This window comes from Eptesicus fuscus, chromosome 22, assembly GCF_027574615.1.
Source record: "Eptesicus fuscus isolate TK198812 chromosome 22, DD_ASM_mEF_20220401, whole genome shotgun sequence".
NCBI classification, from domain to species: domain Eukaryota; kingdom Metazoa; phylum Chordata; class Mammalia; order Chiroptera; family Vespertilionidae; genus Eptesicus; species Eptesicus fuscus.
In genome coordinates this window covers 10662057-10686494 of record NC_072494.1, presented here as the reverse complement: position 1 = coordinate 10686494, position 24438 = coordinate 10662057, and the positions used below count along the sequence as shown (strand labels likewise).

Sequence of the window (24438 nt, the reverse complement as noted above, 5' to 3'; positions counted from 1 at the left end):
CAGCCCGAGTGGTGACGTGCTTTGATGGGAGGCCTGGCATGGTCAGACCTGCGCCGTGGTCGTGGCTGGCATGGGTGAGCGACAGCTGGGAGCTCGGTGAGGAATTACCTCCCTGGGCCTGAAACGGAGCTTCCCAACACGGCCCAGGTCCCCCAGCTTTCTGACAGGACAGCACTCACAGACACCTGCTCCGGAGAGGGGTGCCCTGCGGCTCCTCTGCCAGGCCAGCGCGTCTCCGCGTCCACCCCCACCCCCGGGAGAGGGACACAGCCCGGGACAGGAGGAAGCCTGGGGCCGGGCGGCAAGAAGCCAGCACCACGGGCCCAGCTCTGCTGGGGTCACTTGGGACAGTGGTCACTTGACCTCACCAGCATCCCCTCAGCCTGTGAGTAGGGGTGGCAGGTGGACCAGGTGCTGACCACGGTGCCAGCCAACGCCGCACTGTATCTCCGACGGGGCTCCACCCTGGACCTGCCTCTCCTTGACCTCGCTTGTTTGGAAAACCCTCTGAGGTCCTGTGCATGCTCTTGGCATCTTCCCGCAGATGACGACCCCAAATGACAACCAAAGTGCGTGGGTACCCCAGCCACGTCCCCACTCGCACGGTGAAGGAGCAGCGATTGGCCCCTAATTGCAAATACACGGGAATCCTGGAGAGCCTGGTGCTCACGGCTGCACCACGCCGCGGCTGAGGCGTTAATCCTCGGGGGTGACATGGGAGAAGCGGTTCTAGAACCCCCGAAGGGAAAGTCTGCTGCAGGTATTGGGGGGGGCGGGGGTGGAGTTCAAAAGAAGGCCCGGGAGTGTGAGGGCTGCAGCCGCAAGCCCGGGCCTCCTTCAGGAGGTCAAGAGCCGGTGACCCGCCGTGTCACTGTCCAGGAGGTGACTCCCATTCCGGGGAACTGAGCACCACCGCTTCCCACGCATGTTGACTGCGCGTCAATATTGGCCTGGACAGTGCCTGGGCCGGAATGTTTCCTGGCGCTGCGGGGAGCTTTACAACACACCCCGGTAAACAGCCAGCACTCAGCCTCCCAGGGGCCGGTGGCCCCAGGCCAAGTCCGCCAGGGACGAAGACGCCCAGCTCAACATTTGAAGCGGCAAAGCGCGGCCGGTTGTGTGGGAGGGCGGGGAGGGGCCATGAAACATGCAGGTGTTCCCAATGGGGGTGGGGGGGGGAGAGCTGATGCGACCCAGGAAGTGCCCCGACAGAAACAGCGGGCAGGAGAAGGTGGGGTGGAAGCCAGAGAAGGAGGGACTCGCCACGGGGTGCCTGGGGGCTTCTCCGCATGGCGGGGTGCACCAAGGACCTGTGGGCGCTGGAGGCCTGCTCAGCAGGTAAAGGGCTGGGAAGGTGGACTGGAGCGAGCTGTGCCCGACGCCTCGTATTTTTAGGTCTGACACCTGCCCTCGCACAGAAAGGTCTTCTGGAGGTTTTACAGTATGGGCAGGCACAGGAACATCGGTTTTATTTTATCTTTTACTTTTAAAAATGTATTTTTATTGATTTCAGAGAGGAAGGGAGTGGGAGAGAGAGAGAGAGAGAGAGAAACATCAATGATGACAATCATTGATCGGCTGCCTCCTGCACACCCCACGCTGGGGGATCGATCCCACAACCTAGGCCCGTGCCCTGACCGGGAATCAAACCCGGGACCCTTCAGTCCGCAGGCCGACACTCTATCTGCTGAGCCAAGCTGGCTAGGGTCACATCTGTTTTAGAAAGAGCCCATAAATGAGTCAAGAAAAATAAGAGGCAAAGTGACAAGCCTCATGAAGGAGCCCACGCAAGTGCTGCAGGCGACACCACAGGGGCAGAGTCGAGGAACACTGCGGAGGGAACAGGCAGTCCAGGGGAGGAGGGAAAGGAACTGGGAGCTGGCTCACAGGCAAACATAACAGGATCGTAAAACTGCTCTTTGATTTGGGCCCAATTCTGTGATCATGGAGGGAGGAGAGAGAGTCACCCCAACCTTCCTGAGCAGTTCTGGATCCAAAGTCCAGCCACTGCGGGGAGAGGACGACGACGGAGGAAGTCAGCTCTAGGGCTGAAGACAGCAGGGATGGTGCGGGCTGGCTTCCGAGGAGAAGGGTCATCGAAGGGACACCCCAAAGAAGTGACCTGGAGGCGGACTCCACGCCTGCTGCCCTCGAGGATGCTCGTCTCAGATGGAAAGGTTTGAGGAGAACAGGCAGGCTGAAGATGGCGGGTGAAGCATTTTTACACAAAGACGTACATTTTTTTTGTTTTTTGTTATTATTCCTCACCTGAGGATATTTTCCCCTTGATTTTTAGGGAGAGTGGAAAAGAGAGGGAAAGACAGAGAGAGAAACATCAACGTGAGAGAAACACATCTATTGGTTGCTTCCTGCACGTGCCCCAACCAGGGCCCAGGCCAGGGAGGAGCCTGCAACCAAGGTACATGCCCTTGACTGGAATCGAACCTGGGACCCTTGGGTCCGCAGGCCAATACTCTATCCACTGAGCCAAACCAGCTAGGGCAAGACATACATTTTTTTTTTTTTTTTATGGCAGTTACAGGAAATACTGTGGGAGTTCAAGAAAGAACAGCATGGAAGAGAGGCCATGGCCGGGGCAGGGCTGGGTGCAGAGGGTCAGGAAGCAAGCTGGTCACCTTGCACGATCTACAGTCTCTGTCTGTACCCTCCAGACACCACTCTCAACTATCACTCATTCACTCCTACACTTCCTTTAAAATGTGAAGAAACCACGGTCGCCGTGGTATACAGCAAAGTTATTTTGGCTCTTACTGAGAGGGGTTTGGGGCCAAGGTCAAGCTCAGACCCACCCAGCTTTTAGCACGAAATCCAACAAGGTGCCGTGAAGGGAGATTCCAAGACCACACCAGCGGCGTGGGCATCCGCTGAGGGCTGCGGGCCATCACCAGGCTCGGTTTCATCAGTCGGGCGCCTTGGAGAAGAGTCCAGCTGGGAAGGGAGCGGTGCGCCCCGAGGTAACGTGCGTCCCCCCCCCCCCCCCCCCCCCCCCCCCCCCGAGAAAGCACCATCCTTCGGAGCAGCACCCAGGGTTGTTTTCGACAACCACCCACCCCCACGCAGCGTCTTCCCGGAAACCTAAAATAAGTTCCCCGCCGAAGAGACACACAAAGAACTGAGCAGTCAGGTCGCATAACGGACCAGGTGTGTGTTTAAATATACGTTTATTTCTCAAACTCAAAGCGCTATTTCATCAAGTTCTAATACATTTTGCATTGACAAGTGACTTTACCTGCTTCACGTAGGAAGGTCAGCGACCATTACACCAGAGAGGAAACCTCACCCATCCTAGGCACCACTAGCAAATTAACATTTCCAAGGTTATGCAAATCTAGAGGAACGAAAACTTTCAATTTAGTCTAATGGGTGTCTTACTTTTACCTACATGAATTTGGAAGTTAAGGGATATAAACTCTCAATTTTCCTAAACCAGTTTTTTTTAAATCCATTAAAAAAAAAGCAAAAAAAAAAAAAAAAATCCAGATGGCTTGGAGTTTTAAAACACCCACAGATCCATGTTATTTAACGACTTCCTCTTTGGTGGATGGTCTCCTCACCTCCTATGCAAACATGAAAATTTGCACCAACTCTCACCAGCCCAGGCAAAAATCCAAGCATTTCTTTTGCTGACACTTAACCTATTTTTTGGTAAGTGATAGGTCAACAAGATTTAGAACTTGAACTCACACAAAAAAAAGCATTTTCGTTCCTGATCCTCACCTTGGCAGTCTCCACAAATAATCCTGAAAAGTTGCCAGGTCTTTTTAAATATACGGCTGCCCCCCCCCCCCGACCCCCCAAAACACACACACACACACTTCCCCTGGTCCTCTGAATGGCACCGGCTGGATCTGAGTATGTTCCAAAGTCAGCTGTGACATTCTGGTCTCTGCCAGGTTAAGGGTACAAATGTAACCTTGGCAACTCAAAGTTCTGCCACCTCACTGACCCCGCCCCCCGGAAGGGTTCGCCCTAGTGTGGAGCCCCAATCTGACACCCCAGACGTAACGGCACAGGTGAGCTTTGGGGTCTCTCCTCACACCTGGATAACTGCCATTTGTTTTCTGAAAGAGAACAGTGAAGCTCAGAATAGCTGCCCCCTAAAACAAGGCCCCCGTCCCAGAAGGCTCACTAGAGAGGAGGTACTCCCAGAGTCGGCAAGTTGCTTTTGATTGGCACCGTTTCCCGCAGTTAAGAAAGCGGTACTAGTTCAAATCCTCCCCACCGGAAGGGAAGGGGCCAGGGCCCGCGGAGAGGGTGCGGGACACGCAGTGCGGGGCTTTCGCCGTTTGTTTATTAATGCATCGTCACAAAACAAAACCGCACAGACACACAAACCCACGCAGAAAGCACACAGGTTCACAGGCAGCTCACCGATACCTCAAATCTCCAGGGGAAAAGTCAAACTGGGGGGAAAAAAACCTTAAATGCCAAACCACTTTCGCTGCCCTATATCAGGAACCCGGCTTTGCTCCTCCCCGACTCCCCCATCTGCCAGGCCCCCGGGTGTGGCTCCGGCCACAGCCCACAGGCTGTCGGCAGGAACCCTGATTTAAGGTGGTGGTGATAGGGAGTTCAGTTTCCGAGCTGGAGTTATGGAGTGCGGAAGAGCGTCTCCCTGCCAAGGTGAGGTCTGAGGGGAGACGGAAGCGCAGGGCCAGGAACTTAGTGCGTGCCCTTCTGCCAGCACAGGGGAGAGCTCCTGCTTTCATCCCTGCTGCTCAGCCTGGTTCCCTGCAGCAGCCGGGAGGAAGCCTCGGAGAGCTGTCCCCAGGAGCCAAGGGGGCTGCTGAAATGCACGGAGAACTTGCACTTGAACGTTAGTGCCCTTGGCCGCTGCCGAGTTTCATGTTACTCAACACGCAGAGAAGACCCGCTGGGCCCAGAGCGAGTTCAGAGTGCCTGGTGCTTGTGAGCAGCACGAAAGGCAGGCTGCGGCTGGAATTTCCAGACACTGGAGCCCAAGGTTCCCCGGGCTGATCTGAGGCAGGCAAACCCAGGGTCCCTGCAGCTTTCCCCCCTGGGGGCTCTCCAACAAACTCCTCTCAAACTCCAAAGCGGCCGGGCTGCCTGAGACTCCAGGTGAAGAGACTGTACCCAGCCGGCCGTCCTGCAGGGGTGGCCAAGAACTGGGGGGGGCTGGGAATTTCTAGCATCTTCTGTGCCTCCCCTCAAAGAAGGACTAGTACCAGCTAGGAAAAACAATGAGCAGAAAGAACGCCAAGGCCACACTGAAATGTAATTCCTTGGTGGGGTTCCGGCCCTACCTTCCTCGGGAGCCTTCCGCCCCGTCCCCAAGCCTCCTGGGTGCGTGCAGTACTGACTCCTGTTTGCAAGGGCTTGTGCTGGCAGCTTCGTCACAGTTAACATCTGGTTAAGCAGATCTGCCATTTGGGGGCAAACATGCTGCCATCTGACCACCATGGATGACCGCCTTGTTTTTAAAGTCTTCATTGTCCCCCTTTTCACACTGAAGCACCCCGCCCCCGCCCCTCCAATGTCGATGGGCCTTGACTCACAGCCAGTGAACTTACATGTGACTGGCACCCAGGGAAACAGGAGCTGGTTACCCTAAGAAGTGGCTCCTGTCCACCTAACACAGCACAACCTGGAGACCAGGTAAGCCTTGGGGTTCATCTGTTTTAAGAGGACCAAAACATCACATTCTAGAAGAAAACAAAACAAAACACCTGACAATACAATCTTCAGAAAAAGGCAAACCACTCCTTTTCTATAAAGCATTTTTGCATCAAGGTAACTTCACTGCTTATTAAAGCAAGGAGAAAGCAATCACTCGGGGTTTCGGGTTTTTCTGGCCACGGGAGAAATTTAACATCAGGACCACAAGGTTAGATTAAATCACTTTAGAAACCAGGCTGGCTGGCAATATTGAATTTCTTTGCCCTTGACACCCTGAAGTGATGCTTGCTAAGAGATCGTACATAACGTTTCAACACACAAAATCCCTTCTTTAATCTACTGGGAAAGCAACAGCCTGGAACTCTCCCACTGACTAAGCTTGCTTTAGACTAGAGGTTAATACTGTTTTCCTTCTAAAGTGCAGAATACAAACAGGTCTGGTCAAATCTACCGGAATAAGGAAGATTATTCTTGATTCACTCAATCCTTCCCCAGGCACACCAGAATCGATCCTTGTCAGGGGCCTCCGCTCGGCTGGTGCACACCAGGCCTGGCTGGACGCTCAGCCCCCACCTGATGCTCCACCACCTCCCCTTGCACAGCGCGGCGTGGGGACAGCAGTTCATTCTAAAGCAACTGAGAGCCAAAGAACTCCGCCCACAAGGGCAGGTCCTCCCACAGGTCACGCCGGTCTACGGGAATTCCTGAATTCATTTGCTGTCCAACGAAACCTGGAGGAGAAAAATCTCTACTTTTGAAAAACAGCAACAACAAAAAAATCAGCCCAAGTACTCCAGAACAGAACAGCTTGTCATACTTGGAATGTGATCAAAGTGGGTTTCCAATTAAAGCGTGGGAGACCCCCACACGCCAGTCACCACCATGACCCTAGACACACAACCCTTCGTCTCAGGAAGAGAAAAACAGAAGTGATGAGTTGATGAGGAAACGAGAAGTGTCATTCCAGAGAATTCCTTAAAGAAAAAAAAAAAAATGGAACATTCATGTTTCCTATTTACAATCACCCCCCCACCACCACCATAATTCTATTTTAACATTAGGTTCCACATTTTATTTTGTTTTCAAGTTATAGTTCACGACAAGGCCTTTTTTTTTTTTTTCCTTTTTCTTTTTTCCTCAGCAATATCTCACACAATTCCTCAGGATAGCACAGCATCTAAACCATATACCACTTCCAACCAGACCTCGATTCTCCAGCGATTGGCTTTGGTTTATTGATGAAAGCAATCCTCAGCTCTGCTGACAGGGAATAAACATAAACCATGTAGTCCTCTGAACAAAAAGGAGCACCCTCGTGTTTACAATGGCATGCCTAGCTAAAGCTGATACAAGAAAATAGACTATCAGCACAACTTTCATGTCACTGAGAATCCCGAGCGAGCGAGCGAGGGCCAGCACAGCCTACTCCAGGCTCCAGGGAGACGAGCAGCTTCGCCCCTCTCGTCGGCTGCCCACGCGGTCCCCAGTCCCAATGACCGCACAGAGCTCTGGCCCCTGCACTGCCATTCGGGACGTGACGTGTTGGCGTCTGTCTTGAAAAGAAGTGGATAGGCCATACTTCCTACAGCATTTTCCAAAGTGGCACTGCAACACCGGGTCCCTTCAGGGTTGGCTCATGATACACTGCAGACCCATTCCAATGGGTCCACAAAGAAAAAAAAAAAGCAAAACCAGAGCTGAGTTCCCCTTTAAAAGCCAAACACCTACATCTAGAAGGAGGCTCCCCTACCTGAGAGCCCTTGCCCTCTGGGGGTTCCCACTGAGAAAACCCTCAGGTCTCAAGGTTAGTTACAGGGCAGCCAGGTGGGGTAGGGCTGGCTGTAGGTCACGGGAGGTTGGGCCACGTAGTAGTTGTTGAAGTTGCCGTCGCTGACGTACGGAGCCGGCTGGTAGTAACAGGTGACGTTGGTGGCGCTGGGGATGATGTTCTGTTCGGCCAGCACGCGCAAGGCCAGGAGGGAGATGAGGTTCAGGGTCTGCCTGCGCTCGTGCCCCATGAGGCACACGGTGCTCTCGTTCACGACCCTGCGCAGGATCATGAGGTAGTCGTACTTGCTCCTCTCCTCCTCGGCGAAGTGGTTCTGAAGGTAGGTCTCCAGCTTCCTCTGCTGCTCCAGGATGTCCGGGAAGTCGATGAAGAACCTGGAGCACATGTAGCGCTCCAGCGTCTTGATCTCCTCCTGGTCGGTGGGCCTGAAGTCCCGCACGAGGAGGTTGCTGTACTTGAGCAGGCCCCCGCCCCGGATCTCTTCGGGGTTCTTGGTGGCGATCAGCCTGTTCTGCAGGTGGTCCAAGGCTTCCTCGAAGTCCCCGTACATGCTCTCCCCGATCACCGTGGGGTGCAGGTGCTCAGAGATGGGCTGGCTGGAGCAGTCGTAGAAGACGAGCAGAGAGTCCAGGATGATCTGGAAGGAGTCCACGCTGAACTCAAACTGGCGCCGGATGGAGTCGACGAACTTGAGCTCCACGTTCCTCCCGTTCTTGTTGGAGAGGGAGATGAGGCTCCAGCGGTCGGTGTCCGTGCACACCTTCACCAGCTTCTGCACGTAGGCCTCCTTCAGGGTGACCGGGCTGATCTTGAGCTTGTTCACGCCCTCCGGCAGGAAGTTCAGGAGGGAGCACAGGACCACGTCCCGGACCAGGTGGAATTCTACCTCGGTGGGAAGAGGCACGTGAAAGATGAGGTCCAGGTCTTTGCAGCCCAAGCCGTTGTCTTTGACCAAGACGTGGCCAGCGGCAGAGCCGTTCAGACGGACGTCCTGCACTTGGATGCCTGCCTCCTCCAGGCGGCCGCGCACGGTCTGGACGATGTCCTTCAGGGTGATCTCCAAGGTGGGGAAGTTGCCTCGCCCGTGCACGGGCACGACCTCGTTCAGGACCTCGTGCAGCCGGCTCACCTGGTCCCAGCTGAGCACGCTGCAGGACGCGCAGTCCCCGCGACTGCTGCTCTCCTCTGCCATCGTGGGGGACGTTCTTGCCAGGGAAACTGAAAGTGGGGGGTGAGAAACAGAGTTAGGGTTCATGTCTACGTGGCAAAGCAGCTCCAGGGACTCAGGGGTGATGTTTCTCTGAACACTTCCTGTGAAACAGGGATACATGGCACCTACTGCCGGGTGTTGCTGTGAGGACTGAAGTACATACAGAACAGTGTCTCCAGGAAGTACGGACAAAGCACACACGTGGGCCCTCTCCCACACCGGATGGCTTCACAGCTTTGCTCAGTGCTTGTTCGGTCTGAGTGGGGGCGGGGAGGGTGGACTGGATTGGTTTGTGACGAGAAGGAGACAAACTCTGCACCAAGCAGCCTGAGCACATCATTAGTTAGTAGAGGGCCTGCAGGTTGGGCGAAGTGTCCTTGCTTTCTGTGGACGTTACCTCTCCTGCTCCCCAACTGCATCTTAACTGGTTGCTACCAATGCCGCACACAGCACACAGGAGCCCCAAGGAAAGCCCTCCTTCACCCCGTGACCAGATGACTTCTCAAGTCGGGGCTGTAACTGCCCACGAGGAGGGAGTGGGGTCAGTCCCATCAGGGGCAGTGCCCTGAGGTCCTGTTAGGCTAGGCCAGCGGTGCGGGGACAGCTCTGCCCGCCAGGAGGCCCGCACAGCCCGTGGGAAACTTCCTCAGGGGGGCGTCATCTTCCAGCGGTGGTTTGAAAACCAGCACCTTGGCGCTGTCTGAGGAGGAGGCAGCTTGCATTGTCAGTCTTGCCCTGGGGCCAGGGATCCTTGCCTTGCCTATGGCGCTCACACCAATGGGGTGGTTGTCAGGGTTGGGGCGCCACTGGACAGAGTGAACCGAGCTTTCCAGGAGCTGGTCATTAAGAAGGTGGGTCTGACAGACAGAAAATGTACTCGGAGGGCAGGAGGAAGAAGTGTCCTTTGATTGGGGTGAACAGGAAGACCACTTATGGGGATGGGACACAAGACGACTGAAAGGCAACACGAGCTTGAGGCTGGAATCGAGGGGCAGAGGCAGCACGCAGCCACGGCCTGGCCACGTCCCTCTGGCCTTTATGCACCTCTCCTCAAGCCAATCAGAAACAATACATGCACCCCTGTGTTCACAGCAGTGTTATCTACAACCGCTGAGATCTGGAAACAGCCCAAGTGGCCCATCAGTAGGTGAGTGGATTTTTAAAATGTGGTACATTCACACACTGGAATACTACGTGGCTGTAAGGAGGAGGAAACTCTTACCTTTTGAGATAGCAATGATGGACCTGGAGAGGATTATGCTAAGCAAAATAAGCCCGTCAGAGAAAGACAAACACCATGTGATCACATTTATATGTGGAAACTAATGAACAAAATAAACTGACAAGTGAAACAGAGCCAGAGGCATGGATACATGGGACAGACTTCAAATGTCACAGGGGAATGACTGGATGGAAGAAGGTGAAGAGATTAGCCAAAGAACATGTATGCATAGCCCATGACAGAGACAACAATGTGTTGAGGGCCAGGAGGGGAGGGCGGGGTCTGGGTGGAGGTGGGAAAAGGGGGAAAAATGGGGACATCTGTAATAGTATTAACTAAAAGAAAACACCTTAAGTATAAAATATGGAACCCTAAGAGTACTAGGAAAAAAACACGGTATCCTTTCTACATCATATAAAACCCCAAAGTCACAAAAATCGATACATTTGCCTATATAAAAATTAAAGTTCTACATGGTGAAAACACCAGGAAGAAGTCAGAAGACAAAGAAAAATATTTGTAACATTAGGCAAATATTCATTTCCTTAATGAATAACAAGCTTCTACAGATGAGAAATTCTTCAACCCTAATAGAAGAAGGGTTAAAGGGCATGGACAGTGGCTCAGATGCACAACATTCAACCTTCCCTTAAAGGGATGGGCAGATGAAGACTTCAGTGTATCCGTCTGCCCTATCAGATCGGCAAAGATCCAGCAGCAAGTCACCTTGGGTACATGCCCGGGGTTCTCTCTAGCATTCTCAGTTTGCAGTGGCCATATCCTTGGACACCGCAGTTCTATTTCCACGAAGTCTACTTGGGGTTTTATCCCATGGACATGCCTGCAATTATGTACAAAACTTGGAGAATTATTTATAAAGCTACAAGTACCAATCCATGCAGTTGTCCGAAAGAAGCGTGACAGCTCTCGCTGAATGAACATGAAATGCTCATCAAGATTTATTAACAGAAAAGCAAGTGCAAAACTGTGTGCATAAGTACACGTCTATGCTTATGCAATCTGAACGTCTGGAAGGACACGCAGTTCAGCCCACACCAAATACCACCACAAGCTGGCAGACAGAGGACGAAGAAAAATGTATTTTATCCCTTTTGAATTTAGAACCTAGACATGTGTTAGTTGGAAAAAAAGCTAAAATCTTATTATCCGTGTTCTAAAATCTTCCCCCATCAGCCTCTACTCATCTGCTACCGTACTGAATTCCTTCACTGCCTATTCTGTCCCCTCCTCCTCACCCCCATATCCATGTGCCAAAGTCAAATACATGTAGAAGCTACCCCTCCGAGCCTTCAGTGCTGATCTCCAGGGCGTGGGCGGGGGAGGGGAGACCATTTCTCCTCCAGGGTGGCTTTCAGTCACGCTTCTACTTATGTTCTGTGTAAAAGAAGATGCCTACTGTTTACCAAAACAAAACAAAAAAAACCACACTACAAAGTAACGGATAAGCCATCTCATCTAGTTTCATTCTACGTTTGTTACCCAAATACGTTTCTTGTAGTTGTGTAAGAACTGCTGTTTCTCATTTCAGACACATGATAGCCACCCTCACAAGACAGTTATGTTGATTATTAGCTGCAGGGGCAAGGACCTTAATAAATGCAATAACATGTTCAAGACTGTCCGATGCCTGGGGCTGGCTTCTCCAATGTCTTCTGCCCCATTCGCGAGTAATGGAGCTCACTTAGTCGTCTGTGCATGAGCGCAGTGTGGGACACGACAGACACCAAGTCCGTGGTGCAGTGTCTCCTCCTCCCATTTCCCATGACTCAGAGAGGCACCCAGCTACGGAAGGCGCAGACGTAGGCTGGGTTCCGATGGCTGCTTAGCTCATTGGAGAACCCGGGATGCGGTCCTGATCCCACTAGCAAGGAAACCTTTGTTTCCCTCACCAATCCCAGCAATTCCAAAGATCAGAAGTACATTTTCCAGTCACTTAGACAAACATTGGCATTACTAATAAATCCAGGTCATGGACCCTTAATGCTTAGAGAACACACCGGAGCTTAGTGAAACAGTTTTCATTTTAATTAACCACACGAATCAACATTGGTATAATCCCCATATGAAAGAATCACATGAAACACACATTCCCAGCTCATGAAAGGCCCTGATTAAAGGCAAATTCTAGTTCAAAAACTCACAAAACAGTGAAAAGAAATTAATTTGAAGCCTGGCAACGTCCGACGGAAGTGTTTAGATTTTCCTTTCGCTGCCCGGGAAGCATTCCCTGTATTCTGCACGGAGGGCACTGGGAAGGGCAGGAACCGTGATTTCTCATGGATTTGAAAATTCAGGCACCTTTCCAGGGTGAGGATGACCCAGCTATTCCATCTTTTCGTGTCTGACTCACAATGAACAGCTCTCCTGGGTACCCTTGAACCCCTTTCTTCCATCACCTGGCTGTGACAGAGGGTAGACTGCACACAGGAAAAGAACACAGGTTTGCAGAGGTAGCGACAGAAACGGGAGGGAACAGCCCAAGGAAGCCGGAAGGGGGACCCAAGCCCCCCGAGGACAGGCCATGTCTAACTTATGTCTGCTTCCCCCCTGCCTGGGGCAGAGCCACTCCGTGCAGGATGACCTGAAAACCGTGTCTGAGCCCATTAAAGGGAGAAAAAAGCAATTTCTAGTCCTGCTCCATAGTTAATCTGCTAGTAGATCCCAGCAAACGTGAGGGTACTCAAGGCGGGCAGGCAGGGGAACAGCTGGAGGTGAGAGCGCCTAGAACATGTATAGCACTTCCAGGTCTCAAGGTCAAAGACGCAGGTCAAACTGACACTGACTCCTACTTGTGACTGGCACGGGAGACAGACACTGTCCAGCATTCTCAGTGTGTGCGGAGACGCGCCTCCCTGAGGGAAGGCCGGTGCGTATGCAAGTCCGGGTCTGTGATAGTTAGCGGGCAAGCCCTAGGGACGCCTGTGCAGCTGCCATGGGAATACTGCAGCTCTCTTCAGCCCCTCGCCCGGCCCAGAGACCACCGAGCCACACCCCCACCTGCCCCTGCTGCAGGATTAAAATACAAAAGAAAGCCAAACGCATTGCAGCGTTCCTTTGGTGGCGAACTTCCCTCTCAGTGCTGCTGGTTGCTTCCTCAAAAGCCTGGGCCTTCCTGGGAACACTGTCCAGCCCAGGTGAGAGCCCGGCCGTGGGCAGCGGACCGAGCCTGGGGGCGGGCCCCTGGAGGTGTGTGCGCAGAGCAGACACCTGCTGGCCCTGGCCCCCGGCTGAGGGGACCTGTGCAGCGAGCTGGCACCTTCCACAAACTCTCCTCTGTCCACACAGAGGACACGTGCACACGGAAGCCTGGAGAACGTAAGCAGAAGTGGCAGGGGCGGGCAGGACGCCTCATTACACCTCCCCACCTCCCCCCGCAGCTGGCTGAGCAGGGAGACGTCTGGGCCTGTTCGTTTCCTGGAAAAGGAAGGTGTGGAGAGGCCCGTGTAAGAGCACTTGGTCTGAGCCACTCCGTCAGTCCGCACTTCACGCTCACCCCTTTCCCACGACTCAGGGCTAAGGACCGGGGATGACGGGGTGGCCTGTCCCCAGCTGCCCAGCTCTGGAGCCTGTGTTCTGAGTCTTGGAACTGGTGACAACCTCCACCAGTTCTCGCTGCTGCTAACGTGATCTTTTCTAAATCAGACTGTATTGGCCCTGACACAGGAGAGAGCAGCTCCTGTTACCCACGAAACGGTGGCACCTGCCTGCCCCTGGCCCGGGCCCACCACACGCTGAGACAGCCACAGCCCGAGTCCGGCACCCTGCAGGGCCGGCGCAGAGCGGACTCCGGCTGCGCAGAGGCGCGGTCCCCTCAGGACCCCCAGGTGGCCCGAGGGCACAGAGGCACCGTGGGGGTGATGCACTGCCCACCATGCGCTGTGGGAACGCCCCCCTCAGGGGATGCGCGTCAGCTGTTGCATCACTGAGCCTCTCACTAACCTGCCTCTCCTTTCCCCGGGTCACGTTACCACTTGCTCTGACTCCAGCAGGCGTGACAGATGCGGGGCCCTCCGGGGCTCCGTGTGGCACAGCCATGGCCAGGGGACACCCATGTGACCAGATGTCTGGCCAGGTGTCCTCGTCTGAGCCATCAAACTCTATCTGACAACATCCCAGATGCGGGAGACACTGCTGCAGGGCTCTGTGCGGGCCACCCCATCGCCCCTTCAATACCCCTGGTGCGGGAGATACGAAGGTATCCGTCCCCTTTAGGGACAGAAAACTGGGCACAAAGAGGATCCGCAAAGCTACTGCCCAGGGACTCCCCAGGGGGAAGCGGCAGAAATGGGGCTTCAGAGGCTCCCTGGAGGTGGTGCGTGGGTGTATGTGTTGGGGGCGGGGAGGGCTTTGAAGACAAGCTATCTGCTCAGGTCGGTGTAGGAAAGTAGAGGACAGCAAGAGGGAGGGGGGCGGGAAGCAGGAAAGGGGAAGAAGGCGGGAGAGGGGAGGGAGGTGGGAAGGTTTCCTATCAGACGGAGGGAAAGGTGTGCTGAGCCCCCTGGGGAAGGTCAGGTGGCAGGTGCTGAAAGCAGGACAGCGCATTTAGAACTGAACTGCACCCCTCAAACCCATCCTGGATTTGGGGGGGGGTGCAGTGAGGCCAGCCACCAGAACTGAATGTAATTACGCATAGAGACTCTAACCGTGATGCTAACGCTGTGATAAAGGAACAGTGGAGAGGAAGGCCCAGGGTCCTCTCCTGAGGGAGCGCGAGGGTGCTGGCTGGGGGGAAAGGCAGTGATTTCAGACGAAGCAGGTGCGGAAGGGAGGACCCAGGAGGGGAGGGAGCTGGGCAGTCCGCGTGCGGGACAGGCATCGGGAAGAGAAAGTGACCGCAGGAGGGAGACTGCAGGGATGGGCCGACCCTTACGTCTCTGGGCACTTAAGGCACCTGCTCTGCTCACAGCATAAAGCGGCCACCGCCAGGGCTCGGTCCGGGGGCTGGAAGACCGGGACGGCCCACCTACAGGACAGGACACTCCCTGCAGACAAGGAAACAACCCGACTGGAGCTGCAGGGACAAGGCGGCCCATTGGCAAGAGTGAGCAGGACCCACGGGGGAGGGACGGGGCGGGGGGCCGCACAGGAGGGAGGAGGCGGAAGCAGCCTGGCACAGAGTGCACATGTGCGCAGTGAACCTGGGACTGGACACCTGCCTCTTTTCCCACCGGCATCCAGGGTGACCCTGAGGGTCCTCCGTCCTGAGGAAAGCAGCAGGCCCTGGGACGGCCATGGCTTGATATGTGCAGCGGCCGATAAGCGGGCGGGAGGGGGCAGAGCGGGGGCCAAGGTGGAGGTGGCCTTCTGAAGCGCAAACCTCCCTGACTCCTTGAATTCCTAGACGGGTGAAGGCCAGGAGTTATCTGGGACCCGGGGAAGCCTGAGCGAGCCCTTTGTCTGTCTGCTGGCTGCAGCCCCTCACCAGGGCCTGGGCCCCACCGCAGGGAGGAGAGGGGATTCTGGAGCCTTCGCCACTGCCCCCAAGCACATTAGAAAGTTCCAGATATCCGAGGCACACCTGTGTCTAACGCACAGGACTGAACGTTTACATTAGTAGACGGCCCAAGGCAATAGGACCAGGTAAAATAATGCCTTGTTTATGAAAAGGACAATGAAATATATTGTTTCCCTTTTCCACGAAGTTTTGTTTACAGCTGCCCATGCAAACACCCACAAACACATTCTCCCTCGGTTCCAATAGCTGCCCCGGGCCACCGAGCTGTGCCCAGAGCAAACATTCCTGAGTCAGTGACACAACAAACCCGCAGATGGTGTTTTCTCACTCTGGGCCCCTGGTCACACTCAGGTCTCAATCTATTTTCTCAGGGTTATCAGCATCCTCCTGGCCTCTTAACACGAGTTAGTGCACCGGGGCGGAAAGCTCGGGCAGATTCCCACAGCGCCCGACGCTGCCTGCGCTGGAGACCGAGACGGGCCTGGGCCGGCGCCTTGCTTTGCACCAAGTCCTTCCCTCCCAAGTCCCTCCTCCCCGATGACGCCAACACGCAGTCTTCGTGGTTATCGAGGACCGGGCTCTGTCCACAGACCCCGCCCTGAGGAGACTGGAAACAGAAAGCTCATCCCGTCAGTCAAAATAGGGTGCTTCAGCAAGCGTGGTCGGGGAGATAACACCGGGCTTCACAACAGCACAAACAGAATCAAAACACGGCCCACGTATAACGGACACCGCAGGCCTCCAGGGCGCAAAGGGATCTGCGGAAATGGCTGCAAATGCAGATATTAACAAGGTCGGAACATAGACATCTTTCGATGGAAGCCAAGCAGAGAAGCCTTGATTTTTCCAAGGTGTCAGCATTATTAAGTGCTAGCTACGCAACTTGAAATGGAACTAATCCTTGTTGCTACTGGGTGGCCCACTCCCTTTCTAAGTCAGAGAGGCTACTGGTCGGAACTCACTGGAAGAGATGCCCAGAGCTGGCCATACTGTTTTAGAGACTGACTAGACCGGGCAACCAGGGCCATCTCTAGCAGGAGACGGTTCCTGTGAGGATGCCCGAGGTTACCTGCACCCACAGGGTTGGAGGGCCGACAGCCTCCAGGTTTGACCACGGGTTGCTTCCACAGGCGACTTTACCATCCAGCTCTCCAGCTCAGAGCTCTGGTGAGGTGTCAGCTGTGCAAAGCAGGTCCTCGGTCCCCTAGCAGTCTGGTCACCACCAGCATCCCTGGGCCTTCTCAGGAAAGGCACGAGCCGTTCCCTGATGCTCAAATGCACTTCACATACATTAGACACATATGCACCCCCTCACATATGTCTACGCCCGAGCTGGCCTCCACTTCAGTGCGATGCCAATCGCGCACGAAGTTCCATCCAGGTTTTAGTTTGCACAGATCCTTCCCTGGAGTTAGCTTTTGCGTAGCAGCTACCTGACCTCCGGGTCTGAGCATGGCAGCAGGCTCAGCGATCCCTCTGACCACATTCTAAATGCTGCTAAGAACAGAGATGTGGGTATGTGTACAAAATCCGGGGTGAAGGGGTGGGATTCACGTAAAGGGGCAAAACCGTGGGGCGGTACCTATTTCTGCAACAAATGCGCTTCAGGTAGCCAAGCCACCTCACTTTGTCTTTTGGTGTGCCCACGTGTGGAGTCACACAAGCCATGACTATAACTCACTAGGATAATTACCATGACATCAGCATTTACCACGCCAGGTGCTATTGTCCTTGGGCATCTCATAGAACCTTTCACTGGAAAGTTATTTCCCACCGCAGTCTCAAATTTTATTTGTTGATAAATTGTGGAGTCCTGGTCCCCTGCCCCCCTCAGATTTGATCTGCAATTCTTTGATTACCTTATGAGTATTTTCAACTATAGAAAAACAAAGTAAGGCATGCTGGACCAGGAATCAAACATCCTGTGTTCTAGGGTCAGGCCTCATTCACAGTTGAATGATTATCAATGCGTTGGCCACCATGACTGAATTTCCTTTCATGCTTTTCAAATACGTGAGTGCCTGCTATGTTCCCAGTGCGGTTCTAGAAGCTTATGAGACAAAGACCTCTGCCCTTGTAGAGCTTATGTCCTAGCTGACACTCTCCTTCCATAACTGTGCTGTTAACTCTTGCCTCCCACACAAGGAGAATCAGAATTGGCGAGTCAAGCATTTTTGCAGATGGTGGAGGCTGGCACTGCCCAATATTGTACCCACAACCTCATGGGGCTGCTAAGCATTAGAAATGGGGCAAGTCCAGATTCAAATGCTCTGTGAATGTAAACACACACGGGGATCTCAAGGATTCAATACAAGACAAAAAAAGCAAAACAGCTCATCCATAGTTTTGTATCGTTTTAAATGGAAATGAAATTGGTCATGATGGGTTAAATAAAATCATTTTCACCTGGTTATGTTTTTACGTTTGCTTTTTAATGTGACGACTAGAAGCTTCATTTGGCTCTCACATTTCTACTGGACAGTGCTGGTCTATGGTCCTTATTACGATGAAGGAACTGAGGCCTGAAGAGGTCCAGGCGCTGCCAGGGCCAGAACTCAGGTGTTGACACAGCTACGGCAGCCTCAGAGCGGGGAGGAGGTCAGGGTCAAGGGCACCGAGGGCCTGGGCACGGGAGACCCAGGCCAGCGCCTGGACACGCAGGTGCTCAGCGGGTGCCCCTCATCTCTGCTCTGGATCAGTGTGCCTCCTACGCAGCTACCTCGCCGCTATCCACGTGAGGGACGGGACTGCCCAGGACCGCCCAGTCCGCTGGCCACGGAGGTCCTCACACCCACCTCTCCACTACTGCAAGCACAGGTCAGGGACAAACAGACAGGGTGTGTTTGGGGTGAGGGGTCGCCAGCCAGGCCAGGTGGAGGACTGCCCCTTCGCCCACCCTCCTGAGGGCTAGGCCAGGTGACAGCGGCTATGTCAACACAAGGGGGTGGGAGCAGCTCAAGATGCATGGATGATGTTCTCCTCACAGGGGTTTCCAGGGAGGCAATACGGAGACAGGTATGGGACATTCTGTGTGTATCTAATTGAAGAAAAGATTTGAAAAGAGTAGAAGGTAAGGCACAAAGCAGAACTAAGTATTTAAGAGGAGAGGCAGGGATTGAGGGGATCCTCAGATGGGGTTAGCTCAGAAGCCTCCGAGCATGTGTCCTGGGAGGCAAGGCAGGGCAGCTGGGAAGACTCAGAGGCAGGAGGTCGAGAATAAACAGGAGGTCAGGAAGGTTCAGGTCCTGACAAGACGCTCGGCTCAGCCTGCAGGTTATGAAGGTAGCAACCCAGGAGCTTGGGATGGAGAACGGGGCGGGCAGGGAGAGGAGCTGACTACCGCTCTCATGGAGCTGCCGTCTGCAGGGCCCTGAACTAGGTCAGTGAAGGCAGTGGAAAACAAACAAGTCAAAAGACGAAGATTCAGCAGAACTGACCACTGAGTGCACGTGGGGAGAGAAAGGCTGCGGGTGCTGGGGCCGGGGCCCGGGGCGGGGTGGATGGGAGATGCTGAAGGGAGCAAGTTAACAGCTTGAGGGGTTTCAGCTGTGGGCCAATTAGTGGTCACAGCCTCCCAGCTCCAAACCTATACCCCTGAGGCCTCCAGTTAGAAAAAGGCCAGGAACCACTCAGCATTTTAGTGTAGGAGCTTCGGATCCCCTCAGCTCCAGCACCTTGGCCCACCTGGACCACACCTACTAGAAGCACCTCCCCCTCTGAGAGGAGGGGCCGCCATGTGCCAGCAAGCACTGCGCCCACTGAGCCTGTGTGTGCCGGGCCCTGCCCTGGGCGCCCACAGTGAGTGCACATCCTGCCGGAGGACACGCCGCGGCCCAGCTCCTCCTGCATCCGGGGCAGTCCCAGGCCTTTCCACATACCGTTCCCTCGGCCTCCTCGGCACCTGGCACAAACCAGGCCTAGGAAGCACTTAACCACTTACTGGCTCAATCCCTGTTCATCCAAGAAACAAACACTTAAAGCGGGTCAGTGGCCAGGACCCCAAAAGGCTCGGAGACTGAAAACATCCTACGGGGAGAGCTGCTTAACACCAGCAATTGTTTCTTCGTATTAGTTTTTTCCTGTTGTTCCAAGAAGTTCTGAAACAGTTCTAGAGCAGCTCCCAGGGACAGCTGTCCAAAATCTATTCACTCGAATCAATTCACAGGGCGATTTCTGACATAGTCGGTGCCAAGGTGCTTCCTCTAAACCATTTCAACTACAAATATGAACTTCCTTATAAGGCAGGCGTCCTCAAACTACGGCCCGCGGGCCACATGCGGGTGTTTTTGCCGTTTTGTTTTTTTTACTTCAAAGTAAGATATGTGCAGTGTGCATAGGAATTTGTTCATAGTATTTTTTTAAACTATAGTCCGGCCCTCCAACGGTCGGAGGGACAGTGAACTGGCCCCCTGTTTAAAAAGTTTGAGGACCCCTGTTATAAGGCATCAGTGGAAGAATAAAAAAGCCTGAGACCAGGAAGCCCCGATGCAGGTCACCAGCACCGCTGTAGCCAAGTGGCTGTGAACACATGAGCATGCCTTTACCCACAGATGTCTGCTTCATGATAATAGCGCATGGCAGCTTAACATGCTACCGTCAAGGCACCACGAGGCAGGACCTGTTTCCCTCTACTGCCTTGTTTACCTCAGTGACTACGCAATAAAGCAATGAGCCTTATCTAACCCGAGCAATATTTTATCCCAAGTAACACCTCAGACTCTGCATTGCTTCCCCTTCACACACACACACACACACAACAGATCCAGCCCCGTCTGGTGTGAAACCAAGAAACCCAAGCACAGTTGACTGTAACTCCCAAACTAGTTTGGGGCTTCCACAAGTTCCCTCAGCAGCGCAAGCAAGGTTGAGCGCATCCATTCCGAGCTCACGGCTTGTCATTCTCTAGTGAGTGAACCCGTGCACACATTTCAAAGGTGAAGACAAGGTACTACTTTACATGAGCAGTTTTTTTTAAAAAAAGTCATTTTCTAATTCTGTACCAAAAGAGTTGTCACTGGCAGAGCAGGGGCATTCCAGTCCACCCCAAGTTATCTTTATTGCCGCCAGCTCCATGGACTTTCGGAAGGATGAGGACTTCTCTGTCCTCTGGTGGATGGTGCAAAATGTCCCCAGTCTGCTCCGGCCTTGACCTCTGGGCATGGAGGCTAAGGGGGGCACCGTGGGGAGAGGGGCTGTGGCGGGAGCTTCTGCAACTCGGGGTGGGATTTCCTGGAGCTTCTGGAGCTCAGACTAGAGCCGAGGAAGGAGGGGGAGCCCCTGGGGCTAGACTAACTCACGTTCATTCTGACAACCAGGCCCAGGGCCAAGTCCTTCCCTTCAGAGTTACCCCGACTTAATCTCTGGAGACCAGGAAGGTGCTTCGGAAGCGAGTCCGCACGAAGGGTGTGGCTGTGTAACTCCACACGCACACACTAACGTTCCTTACGAAATCAGGGGCCGTTGCCTGGGGCAACGATTTAGAAGCCTCGTGGCAGAGAAAAAGCGGTTTTGTTTTTGTTGTCATATTTAAGCGACTCTCCCCACAGCTCCCTGAGCAGTCCTACACAGCATACTCAGAGCTGCTCTCTCAACACTCCTTGTGGAGAACCAGTGCACTCTACGGAGAGGGGTATACCTTAAGGCACAAGTTTCAGTTATCTCAAGGAAAAGCTTGGCTCCCGAGATAATAAGTTTTCCATCTTCACAAACAACAATGGCAAAGGACAGAATTCCTGCTGGTGCGGCTCAGACTGCTCCCCTGAAAGCGAAGAGAAAAGTCAGCATTCTCTGGTCTCCACCCCACCCGCTTCAGCGAGCAGTCTGTGCGGGGCTCAGCTCCCCCTCCCCCCAATGGTACCTCTGGGGACTCGAGACTCAGCACAATTCTCCTGGGGAAGCGCTCCCACCACCCTCGCCTGGCTGCCTCGCTCCCTTCCTAGCCAAGTCCTTGCCAAGTTGCACATGTTGAAAGGTTCGTGTAGCCAACAATGGCCACTCTCATCCCCCGCGGAGGGCAGCTGGGCCGAGCCCAGAGCCTCCCTCCAGGAGAATTTAATCACCTTCCCTTCACTTCCTGGGGGGGTTCAGGTTCCTAACCCACCTCCCAAATATCCTGAAAACCAACTGTCACCATACGAACGACTACACAGCCTTCCCGGAACGCTTCGCGGATACCTCCAGCACTGCCTTGTTTGCAAGTTATAACTCCACAAAAAAAAAAACAAAAGTTAAAAAGCAGCAGGTCCCCCTAATCCAGGACTCGAGCAACCCCGCGGAAGCCTTCCTCCTACTCCGAACCGAAAGGAAAGGGGCGGGGGCTGAGCCGATCCCGGGGTCCAGCCCTAACCGTAGGTTCTAGCGAGGATGGGTGAAGCCCCCCTCGCTGCCAGGGAGCCCCGCCGAGGCGTCTAGTCTGCAGGCTGCCAACCTGTGCCCAGGTGCGTCACCCTCCTCCCCCTCCCCTCCCACCTCCGCGATCCGAACTGCGACATCTCCCCGGGCGGCACCGCTAGCCGAGTCCACCGCCTGTCACGGCTCAGAGTCTACGCAGTAAGCAAGTTTCACTTCTGAAAGGGGCGGAACCAGGTCGCAGACACCGCGTTCCCGAGAAGTTTCCGAGAGGAGCGCATTCGCCCCAGTCACTCGCTTGGGTCCCTTGGCCGCTCACGGTGTCCACAGGCTGGTGTGAGTCCAAGAAACGTGTGCGGTTTCCGCCAGGGCCCTGGCACCGGGCCTGGGGGAGGGGGGGGCACCCCTCCCTCCCTGCCACCCCAGCCTGATACCAGCCCCCGGGCCGCGGCGCCTGCCAGCTGCGCTTCCCCAAAACGCCGCACTCGAATTCGCGCTGCGTGGGCCGGGGAGGGCGGACGCGCCGGTGGGAGCGCAGGTGCGAGCCCGAGAGGCTGCACGCGAGGGAGGGGGGCCGCCGGGGCGCCGGCGGACTCCGGGCCGGAGCCCCAAGGCTCCCACCACGTACCCTGCGGCCTCCGCGCGGCGCCCGGCCAGCGCGCAGCCCGCCGGACGCGCGCGGAGCAGGAACTCGCCAAGTTGGCCAAGCCCGGGCCGAAGTCTCTGGAAAGTTGCAGCTCCGTCTCGGAGCGTCTCGCCGGGGCCCACGGGGACGGGGGGCGGAGGGCGGCTGCCAGGGAGGGAGCAGCGGGGGAAGGGGGCACCCGGTCCCGGCACCTGTCCGCACCACCCCCCTGCCCCCGCGGCCCCCCAGGGGCTCGGCCAGGACCTGAGCTCCGCTCGGCCGGGACAGACCCCCGAGGGCAGAGCGCGCAGGAGCCGCCGCATCCTCGCCCCTTTGGAGGAGGGGTGCCCTGGACTCACCTGAGCGGCGGGAGAGGAGACGACAGACGCAGGTCCTTGGCGTGGGCAGCCCCCCGACAGGAGCGGCGCGGTCACCAGGGCCCCCAGGCAGCGGCACCAAGTGAGCCTCCGGGCCGCCGCCCCCTTCGTTCTTATACGGCCTGACCACGCCTCCGCCCGCCGCCCCCGCCCCTGCCCCCGCCCCTAAGCCTGCCTCCCCGGGGAGCGCGGGGCAGGGCAGGGCGGAGCCAGCGCCCACCGGATCCTTCCGCCTGGACGCTGACGGCGAGGGCCGGGCCAAAGGCGCCCTCTGATTGGCTTCTCGGCTGAATGGTTGCCTAGAGACGAGTAAATCTTCGGCGGTGGGACGGGGTGAGGGTGCCCCAGAAGGGCACTGCGCAGGCGCAATAAGAGGGGCTGCGTGGTCACCCCCTGAACTTCGGAGTTGCTGGGACTCCCTCCGTCTCTACTTTCCGCCAAGCTCTTCTCGGCCGCTCCTGTCACCCAACTCCTCCCCCCCCCCACCCCCCAGCTTTCCCCATCTCCGTCCCGCTCCCTCGCAGGCCCGTTTTCCTCCTGCTTCCCGGGAAGTTGCGCGTTGGTTCTCTCTTTCCAGGAGTGGGGAGTGAAACCCCCACCCCTACCTCCGGGGTGTGTTTTGAAGTCGGGGGGAAAAAAAAGTATGGTTTCCGAGCCGAGGGAGGCTTCCTGATTGCCCGGGCAAATCGGCTGCAGGTCGTTGGGGAAAGAGGCCGCGCCGTTGGGTAACCACCTGCGCGCAGTCGGTGGGGCTGCGGGCCTCGCTCGAGGAATCCCTCGCCAAGCCGGGCCCGCGCCCCAGCCCCAGCCCTGCGGCGGGTGTCCCCGGGCCCCGCGCGTGTTATATAACGTGCGGGCGGGACTTGGACGCCTCCCCTCCTTCCGGAGCGAGTGGTTTGGAGTCCAGGTTCTACATCCAGAGAACCTGGGCTGGGATTTCCATGCACCACCTGACTCTCCGCAAGGCCTGGAGCCACTAACTTCACCAGCTGCGCCCTGAGGCTCCATCGCCTCACCTGGACGGTGGGACTGACCCGGGAACAGCGCGGTAGGGTTACATAAGTCTGAAATGAGAGCAGGGGAAGCTCTTCGCGCATGCCCAAATAAGGTGTGTGGTCAGTGTTGTGGATATAACATTATTGATCAATAAACATTGATGGAGCTTGTACTGATGCTCTACTGGGTGGGTGGGAGGAAAGATTGCGTTTCAGATGCGGTGTTTCCATACCGACCCCTTGCACGGCCGCCTGAAAGGAATATGCAATATGCGCTCCGTGTCTGCAGGATAAAGAGAGTTCTCACATATATGCCTTCCCTGCGGAGGGGCGGTTCCTGGTCAAGGAGATAGGCCAGTATGAGTGCTCGTAGAAAAGCCACAGTGATATTGTAGGACATGTACGCAGGTTATATGGTCTGTGTGAGTTTTTTTACTTTCAGTTTTTGAGGTGTAAATTCAGTCAAGTGCACAAAGCTTATGTGTACGGAATGATGAATTTCTACATGTGTGTGCACCCATGTAACTGCCACCCAGATCAGGGCATTGGCACTCTCAGGCTTCCCCATGCCCCTTCCCATCCAGTGTCCCACGAGGGTAACCACTGTTCTGACCTCTCTCGCCATATATGAGTTTTACCAATATTGGGACGTGATATGGGTGAATTACATAGTGTGTGTACTTTTAGGTCTGGCTTCTTACACTCAGTAGTGTGCCTGTGAAATGCGTCCACGTTGCT

At 55.2% G+C, this 24438-nt stretch overlaps 1 protein-coding gene across 3 annotated transcripts; it reads right to left on the bottom strand.

The window, feature by feature from the left end:
* Window positions 1–3165: 3165 nt before the first annotated feature.
* On the bottom strand, window positions 3166–22844 carry TENT5C (terminal nucleotidyltransferase 5C). Of its 3 annotated transcripts, XM_028154168.2 has the most exons (3): window positions 22688–22734; window positions 20991–21113; window positions 3166–8665 (listed from the first exon to the last, which is right to left on the bottom strand). In XM_028154168.2, exon 3 carries the CDS (start codon window positions 8637–8639, stop codon window positions 7464–7466), a length of 1176 nt encoding a protein of 391 aa, XP_028009969.1. In that variant the 5' UTR covers window positions 8640–8665; window positions 20991–21113; window positions 22688–22734; the 3' UTR covers window positions 3166–7463. The 3 variants fall into 3 exon arrangements, with proteins under 3 accessions (XP_028009969.1, XP_008145450.1, XP_054567347.1); XM_008147228.3 differs by lacking the exon at window positions 20991–21113 and having other exon boundaries at window positions 22688–22844; XM_054711372.1 differs by lacking the exons at window positions 20991–21113; window positions 22688–22734 and adding an exon at window positions 21824–21846.
* Window positions 22845–24438: the final 1594 nt, after the last annotated feature.

What these genes read in the sequence shown, in the direction of transcription:
- TENT5C (XM_008147228.3), bottom strand. Translation starts at nt 8,639, where the DNA reads ATGGCAGAGGAGAGCAGCAGTCGCGGGGACTGCGCGTCCTGCAGCGTG.